This window comes from Mesocricetus auratus, unplaced genomic scaffold (assembly GCF_017639785.1).
Source record: "Mesocricetus auratus isolate SY011 unplaced genomic scaffold, BCM_Maur_2.0 Super-Scaffold_100054, whole genome shotgun sequence".
NCBI classification, from domain to species: domain Eukaryota; kingdom Metazoa; phylum Chordata; class Mammalia; order Rodentia; family Cricetidae; genus Mesocricetus; species Mesocricetus auratus.
Window position 1 is genome coordinate 2,080,962 of NW_024429231.1, and position 7,614 is coordinate 2,088,575.

General features: G+C 63.1%; 2 protein-coding genes across 5 annotated transcripts; one reads left to right on the top strand and one right to left on the bottom strand.

The window, feature by feature from the left end:
• Positions 1-259: 259 nt before the first annotated feature.
• On the bottom strand, positions 260-4,133 carry Gfy (golgi associated olfactory signaling regulator). Of its 3 annotated transcripts, XM_040736144.1 has the most exons (6): positions 4,004-4,133; positions 3,012-3,286; positions 2,385-2,414; positions 2,100-2,309; positions 768-941; positions 260-544 (listed from the first exon to the last, which is right to left on the bottom strand). In XM_040736144.1, exons 2-6 carry the CDS (start codon positions 3,265-3,267, stop codon positions 351-353), a joined length of 864 nt encoding a protein of 287 aa, XP_040592078.1. In that variant the 5' UTR covers positions 3,268-3,286; positions 4,004-4,133; the 3' UTR covers positions 260-350. The 3 variants fall into 3 exon arrangements, with proteins under 3 accessions (XP_040592078.1, XP_021091435.1, XP_005084883.1); XM_021235776.2 differs by having other exon boundaries at positions 2,385-3,286; XM_005084826.3 differs by having other exon boundaries at positions 2,100-3,286.
• Pth2 (parathyroid hormone 2) lies at positions 4,034-6,310 on the top strand. 2 transcript variants are annotated; one of them, XM_040736185.1, is made up of 3 exons: positions 4,034-4,114; positions 5,831-5,961; positions 6,118-6,310. In XM_040736185.1, exons 2-3 carry the CDS (start codon positions 5,834-5,836, stop codon positions 6,290-6,292), a joined length of 303 nt encoding a protein of 100 aa, XP_040592119.1. In that variant the 5' UTR covers positions 4,034-4,114; positions 5,831-5,833; the 3' UTR covers positions 6,293-6,310. The 2 variants fall into 2 exon arrangements, with proteins under 2 accessions (XP_040592119.1, XP_005084786.2); XM_005084729.4 differs by lacking the exon at positions 4,034-4,114 and adding an exon at positions 5,209-5,733.
• Positions 6,311-7,614: the final 1,304 nt, after the last annotated feature.

Consider the following 7,614-nt stretch of genomic DNA (forward strand, 5'->3'; position numbering starts at 1 on the left):
CCAGCCTCCTCCCTCAGACCCCAGCCTCCTCCCTCAGACCCAGCCTCCTCCCTCAGACCCCAGCCTCCTCCCTCAGACCCCAGCCTCCTCCCTCAGACCCAGCCTCCTCCCTCAGACCCCAGCCTCCTCCCTCAGACCCCAGCCTCCTCAGTCTTTCCCTGCTGTCTACACTGCAGCTCCCAGCTTCCTGCTTGCTCCAGGCTGGACCCCAGTCTAGACTCGGTTTCTCCACCTCCGCCGAGCACGCAGGCGCAAACTCTGGTGGGCGAGCCGGTTTATTGGGGAGCTCTGCTTGGCTCTGGGGTTCCTCTGGGCGCTGAAGCTGGGTGAGGTCTGCAGCTCTTCGGGCATCAGGCGAAGTTGGGGGACAGCGCGGAGGGCGACAGGGCTTCCAGGCGCTGCGGCCCTCGGGGTGGCGGGGGCAGCTTGGGCGGCAGGGGCGGTGCGGCAGGTGGCTGCCGCGTGGCGATGTGTGACGGCACCCACGCGTCAGGGGCATAGAAGTACAGGTCCAAGGGGTCCTTCGGGGTTTCCAGGTGCAGCACTGCAGGGGCAAGGGTGGGCGAGGGTGTGCGGAGGAGCTGGGGATATCCTGGGGGCTCTGAGTGTGTGTGGGTCTGGCTACATGGTGAGACCCTCTCTCAGAAGAGGGGAACGCGCGGGGGAGGTTCCAGAAGAGCAGCAATTTCAGACAAGGGGCTGGGCCCGTGCCCTTCAAATATCCCAAGTCCCCTGCAAGGCCTGGGCAAGGACCTGTGGGCACTCACCTGGTTCGTCTCCACTCTCCTGGAGCCTGTGGTGTGCAAAGGACCTGTGTCTGGAGGCTCGGCGGTAGAGACACCACAGCAGCAGGAAGACGCCAATCAGCATCCCTGTCCCCGCCAGGAACAGGCACAGGGCCCCACTGATGGAGCCTCGCGGGCGGCTGACCAGAGTCACCCCTGAGAAATGACACAGTCATTTAAACTGAGGGCCTCCTCCCTCAGACCCAGGGCTCCAGGCCCAGCCTCCTCCCTCAGACCCAGGGCTCCAGCCCCAGCCTCCTCCCTCAGACCCAGGAGTGCAGACCCCAGCCTCCTCCCTCAGACCCAGGAGTGCAGACCCCAGCCTCCTCCCTCAGACCCAGGAGTGCAGACCCCAGCCTCCTCCCTCAGACCCAGGACTCCAGCCCCAGCCTCCTCCCTCAGACCCAGGGCTCCAGGCCCAGCCTCCTCCCTCAGACCCAGGGCTCCAGGCCCAGCCTCCTCCCTCAGACCCAGGGCTCCAGGCCCAGCCTCCTCCCTCAGACCCAGGGTCCAGGCCCAGCCTCCTCCCTCAGACCCAGGAGTGCAGACCCCAGCCTCCTCCCTCAGACCCCAGCCTCCTCCCTCAGACCCAGGAGTGCAGACCCCAGCCTCCTCCCTCAGACCCCAGCCTCCTCCCTCAGATCTAGGAGTGCAGACCCCAGCCTCCTCCCTCAGACCCAGGGCTCCAGGCCCAGCCTCCTCCCTCAGACCCAGGGTCCAGCCCCAGCCTCCTCCCTTAGACCCAGGGCTCCAGGCCCAGCCTCCTCCCTCAGACCCAGGGTCCAGCCCCAGCCTCCTCCCTCAGACTCAGGGCTCCAGGCCCAGCCTCCTCCCTCAGACCCAGGGTCCAGCCCCAGCCTCCTCCCTCAGACCCAGGGCTCCAGGCCCAGCCTCCTCCCTCAGACCCAGGGCTCCAGGCCCAGCCTCCTCCCTCAGACCCAGGGCTCCAGGCCCAGCCTCCTCCCTCAGACCCCAGCCTCCTCCCTCAGACCCAGGGTCCAGCCCCAGCCTCCTGCCTTAGACCCAGGAATCCTGACCCCAGCCTCCTCCCTCAGACCCAGGGCTCCAGGCCCAGCCTCCTCCCTCAGACCCAGGGCTCCAGGCCCAGCCTCCTCCCTCAGACCCCAGCCTCCTCCCTCAGACCCAGGGTCCAGCCCCAGCCTCCTGCCTTAGACCCAGGAATCCTGACCCCAGCCTCCTCCCTCAGACCCAGGGCTCCAGGCCCAGCCTCCTCCCTCAGGCCAAGCCTCCTCCCTCAGACCCAGGGCTCCAGGCCCAGCCCTCTGCTCTGAGATCCACGGCCAGGCTCCTCACCGGTCTCCTTCACTCGTTCCACCACGATGATAGTGTTGACAGTCTCTCTTGGGCTGTGTCTCTGAGGGGCCTGAGGCTCCCTGGGGGCTCCCTGACTGGGGTGTTGTGGAGGAGCAGGGGGGCCTGCAATCCGTGCAGCGGGAGGAACGTTGTTTGGCCCTTTAGGGCCTGAGTTCTGGGGTGCATTGAGCTCTTTGGTTCCTAGGGAATCTGAGGTGGACAGGCCAGGAAAGTCAGCTCGGGTGGCTGCAGGGGCTCCCGGGCTGGGACTCAAGCCTGACTCACCGGGCATGGTGGCTTCCTCTCTGGAGGCTGCTGTTGGTTGGGTGGGAAGACTAGTGGTGATTTCCAGGTCAGAGGCCACAGCCGCCTCTGTTGCGCTTTGTTTGGGGGTGGTGGGGGACTGTGTTTGGGGGACAGCAGTGGGATTGGAATGGTGGGTGATGAGAAATGACGGCTGAGGTGTTTCTGAGGCGTCAGGATGGGTGGTTGGCGGTAAGGCGGAATTTAGGGTTCTGGAGGTACCAGGGCCATAGGTCTCTAGGGATCTGAAGTGGAGGAGCTGGGTGGGCTCAGGACTTGGCGCTTTAGGCCCTTCGCCTGGAGAGAGTGGGGGAGTACCTCCTTTGGGGGCTCCAGGGGAGTCTTGGTGTACAGTTGGCACAGGGTCAGCGTGTTTAGCTTCGGGAGACTCTGGGAGTGGAGCTTCGAAGGGATTCGGTTTTTGGGTGTCGGGAGCTCCTGACTGGGAAACTGCAGTCAGGTCAGGGTTGGGGGTCTCAGGAGATTCTGGCAGTGCGGCTTTGGAGGGGCTGGCCTGCGAAGCCTCCTGGGATTCTGTGACTGAGGTCATAAGCTGGGCGGGCACTGGGGTCTCTGGAGCGTCTGAGAGGCTGGGGCCGGGGGTCTCACTTGGGTTTCCCAGGGAGATGCGATGGGGCGCTGAGGGCGGTGTCTTTGCGGGCTCAGGAGGAACGGTTGCAGGGTATCCTGGCGTAGGTCCATCTCTAGTAGAATTTTCTAGAGCACCAACGGGTGTCCTAGAGGGCGGGAGCATCCCCTGGGCATCGGAGCCCACAGGCAGCGAGGCTGAGGGAGCTGCCTTGGAACCCAGACCATCCAGGAGGAGGAGGAGGAGGAGGAGGAAGATGGGGCTGAAGGGCTGCATGGCTCAGGGAGGCCTAGAGCTGGGGAAGGAGTAGGCAGGAAAAGGTTAAGGCCAGAGCATCCTGGAGCCACACCCTCTCCCAGCGGCCACACCCACTGGCTCCCACAGGGACTCTGACAAAACCCAACTGCAAGTCCCTAGTGGCTGTGGGGTGGTAACTGTGGTCACCAAGGTTACGGAGTTCAGGGATTCTTGGGAGTGGCAGTGCTGGGTTCCCAGTGGGTACCCGAAAAACTGGGACATGATGCCCTCTCCAAGCTCCCAAAATGTTAGATCCACCTCCAGAGGGCTTCAGATGGCTAAGGGACACAGGACAACCTTCTCCTCCCAGGGCTCTTGGGGCACCAGGACTGCACAGGTTTTGACACCACAGGTTAAGAGGGGAGAGCTGAGCCAGGGAGGAGGGAGACTCCATGGTCCTGAGAAGGGCTGGGGGGTTCTGAGTCCCCACCGGGAAGGGCTGGGGGTCTGTGTCACTTGATCCTGCCAGAAACCAGGCGTTTAGAAGTTTGGGATATTGGGACCTGGAAGTGGGGAGAGGACACGGGATCCTTGGACCACGGGTGAGGTGACTCTGGGTTCTAGTCTTCGAGAAATAGGGACGTGAGGTGCAGCCCGGGGACGGAGTCAGGACAGTAAGCTCTGTCCCGTTTGTAGAGATTCAGTGGCTTCTGCGGTGGGTTGGAGATGGGGGCGTGGTCTTGGGTGGGACACTTCGGGTCATGGGGTCTCTTACCTGTTCAGTGGTGTTCAAGACCGCAGATGATCAGCGCTGGACAAAGACACAGGCGGGAGCGTGGCTGAATGGCGCTGGAAGGGGCAGGCGCTAGGGTCCACAGGCGCACAGGTGAAGCACCTGACCCCTCTCTGGGGAATCCTGGGAGCCTAGCAACAAGCTGAGGTTCTTAAAGAAGCAGAGACAGGACCTCATCACTAGGGCAGAGGAGGAAGGGTTTAACCACGCTGTTTTCCCTTTGAAGCCAAAGTCTGGCGGGGTGTGACGGTACAGACCCGTGACCCCTGTCCTTGGAAGGCTGAGGCAGAAGGGTTATGAACTCGAAGCTGTCTGGGCGACAGAGTGATATCCAGGCTAGTCTGGCCTGCCTAGCAAGGCTGTGCGTCAAAACCACAGCCACGAGTGGTGGGCCATGCTTTTGATCCCAGCATCTGGGAGGCTGAGGCAGGAAGACTGCCACAAATTACAGAATCAGTTCCAGGCCAGCCTGGGCTACAGCCTTGACTGAAAAACAAAACAAAACAACAAAAACCAAAATACCCAACCATTCAACCATACACAAAAGCTCCCCCCTCAAAACTACCAGCCCAATAGATACAAAATAAACTCCCCAAATATGCGTCCTGGGATCAGCCGTGCTGTGGTGGTGAACGCCTTTAATCCCAGCAGCTGGGAGGCAAAGGCAGGGATCTCAGCCTGGTCTAGAGAGCGGGTTCAAGGACAGCCTGGCCTACAGACTGAGTTCCAGGACAGCCAGGGCTGCATGCAGAGAAACCCTGTCTCGAAAACAAAAAAGTCCTGGGCCCTCTCCCATTCCCCCAGCCAAACCCAGGGACCTAAGTGCCTGGTACCTTTCCGCTTTAATCCTACTAGGCCACTCTGTCCTCTCCAGACTAAAGACCCCGGCTTCCGGGTGTCCCCTTGCCAGAAGCCTGTCTTGACCAGGTTCGGGTTTGGGATTTCAAGCGTGCACCCCTGCTCTCTGCAGAGGTAGGAGTCCGTCCACCCCCCTGTGAGACGGTCTTGTTGCGCAGCATACACAGCCTGCTGAGTGCGGGTACGACAGGTGTGCTGCACTGTGGGGTGGCCTGGGGAGCCCCCTTTAAACACGCCAGGCATGGCGGATTGGGTCCTATCTTCACCACGTCCCAGTGTCCCCTGGGAGAAGGGTGGAGACACCTCCCCGTGGAAGCCCAGGCCCTGAGTGACATCACCTGTGTGCACACGGCTGCGTCTTCCCCGCCTGCTGGCCGTCTCTGCTGGCCTTCCCACACCCTCCTCTCGGTGGCCTCTCCGTCTGCAGAGTCCTCGGCCTGCCTGTCTTCCCGTTATTGCCTCCCTAGGGCACCCTGCCTTGCCCTGTCTTGACGTTATTACTCCCCCTCTCTCCCCTCTTGGGTTCCTCCGCTCTCTTTCTGCCTGTGTCCCCGACTTGTGTTCCGATGGTCCCCCTGTGCAGTCTCTATTTTTATCCCTCTGACACACCCCTGTGTCCACCTCTCTGCTGTCCTCCCCACTCCTCTTCTTCGGCACCAGCTCCGGGTCCCAATTAGTTGGTGGCGGCCGCAGCAGTAGAGGCCCCACCATGCTTCTCATTACCGCTGGCGGCTCCTAATGAGCGTGGGGTGGAGTGACCCCGCGCCCCCAGCCCGGCCTGCGTCACTGCCAAGGCGGGGGTTGTGCGGGTATATAAGGGGGGTGTGAGCACCGCTCCCCGAGCCCGCTGCACGGTAGGGGGCCTCGCGGGAGGCGGGCGGGGAGGTTCACGGTGGGCTCCAGGTTCCGGGTGGGATGGTACCATCGGGATCCCGTCTCCTGTGTCCACAGGTCATGGAGACCTGCCAGGTGTCCAGGAGCCCCCGGGAGCGGCTGCTGCTGCTTTTGCTGCTGCTCCTGCTTGTGCCCTGGGGCACCGGCCCTGCCTCAGGTGTTGCCCTGCCCCTCGCTGGTGTGTTCAGGTACGTGTGAGATCCCGGACACCCAGGAAAGGGAGGCGACCCCCTGAGGAAGGCGAAGTAGCCGGCGGGGGTGGGGGAGGACTTGACGTCAGAGCCCAGTGGGGACCGGGGCCGGTGGGGCCTGGCGCTCAGCCCACTGCATGTCTCTTCCCGCAGCCTCCGCGCTCCCGGCCGGGCCTGGGCGGGCTTGGGTGCTTCCCCGGCTCGACGCAGCCTGGCGCTAGCGGACGACGCAGCCTTTCGGGAGCGCGCGCGCCTGCTGGCCGCCCTGGAGCGCCGCCGCTGGCTAGACTCGTACATGCAGAAGCTGTTGCTACTGGACGCGCCCTGAGCCCAATAAAGAGCCTGCCCCGCAGCGACCGCGCCTTCTTGCTGAGCCGCCCCAGCGCGGGGGTGGGGAGGGGCCCAGCGGGGTGCGCCGCCTGACTGCAGCCCGTGGCCTCGCCCGTCTCCGCAGCCTCCGGGCCCCTCCCCGAGTCTGTCCTCTCCGGATCCCCTCGCCACCCCGCTCTCCTTGGTCGCAGTTTCGGGGGCCCTGACCCAACTCTGTGATGGGTTGTTTTAATTTTTTCTGCAGACAGGGCTTCTCTGTGTAGCCCTGGCTGTCCTGGAACTCGCTCTGTAGGACAGGCTGGCCTCGGAATCCGAGATCCATCGATCTCTGCCTCCTGAGTGCCAGGACTAAAGGCGTGCGTCTGTGTTAGGTTCCCCCTCCCCCACCCGGGGGTTTTCTAGACAGTTTCTCTGTATAACAGTTCTGACTGTCCACAAACTCACTTTGTAGACGAGGCTAGCCTCGAACTCACAAGGATGTGTCTGCCTCTGCAAGGTGTGCGCTATCACTCCAGGCTAGGGCGGGAGTTCCTTAACCTCCACAGGTTTCTCATTCCTCGGTCCCTGGAGGTCTTACAGAGTTCGCAGGAGTTCGGGCGGTCCTGAGTGCCAGAGCAGGCAACCAATCAGAGCCCGCGTCTCCCGGAGGGCCCCCCCCCACGACACCAGTCGAGTCTGCAAGCCCGCGGGACTAGCGGACCGTGCCCTGATTGGTCTACAGAGGTCGGAGAGGCCGCCCTCCTAAATTTGCATTTCCCGGAGGCGGACCGAGCCCTCATTGGCCTTTACGCTGTGAGGGCGGAGCTGCTGCTTGCGGCTCTGAAGCCTGGGCTACCGTGCATAAACCGTTAGCGGGCAGCAGCAATCCAGGCTTCCGCGAGCCGACACCTCGCGTCCCGAAACCCGAGTTTTGGCGGCTGTCTCCAGCCGACCACACCAGGCTGCTTCAGCTCGGGACTCAGGGTGCGGTCAAAAGCGCTCGCATTTCTCCAAGCCCCCCGTTCTCCTCCTCCAGCTCCTCCCCCGCCCGCAGCTCTGCTCAGACCTCCTGGCTCCGTAGGCGGCCAGTCTTGTTCAGAGAGGCTGAGACTGCGCATCGCGACCCTCTCAAGGGCACTAGGAAAAGCGTCTGGGCGGGAGAGCCTGCGTGGCTGCCAGTTTGCCTCTCCTGAATGACACCTGTACCCGCCTGTGGCAGCACTCAAAACTGACGCACAGGGTGGGGGAGGGTGTTTGCCAATCACGGCGCCAGCGTTGACAAAGGAAACGCGAGGGAAGCTGAGGGTGCCGCCAGCGTCCAGAGGGCCCTTCACAGCAGTG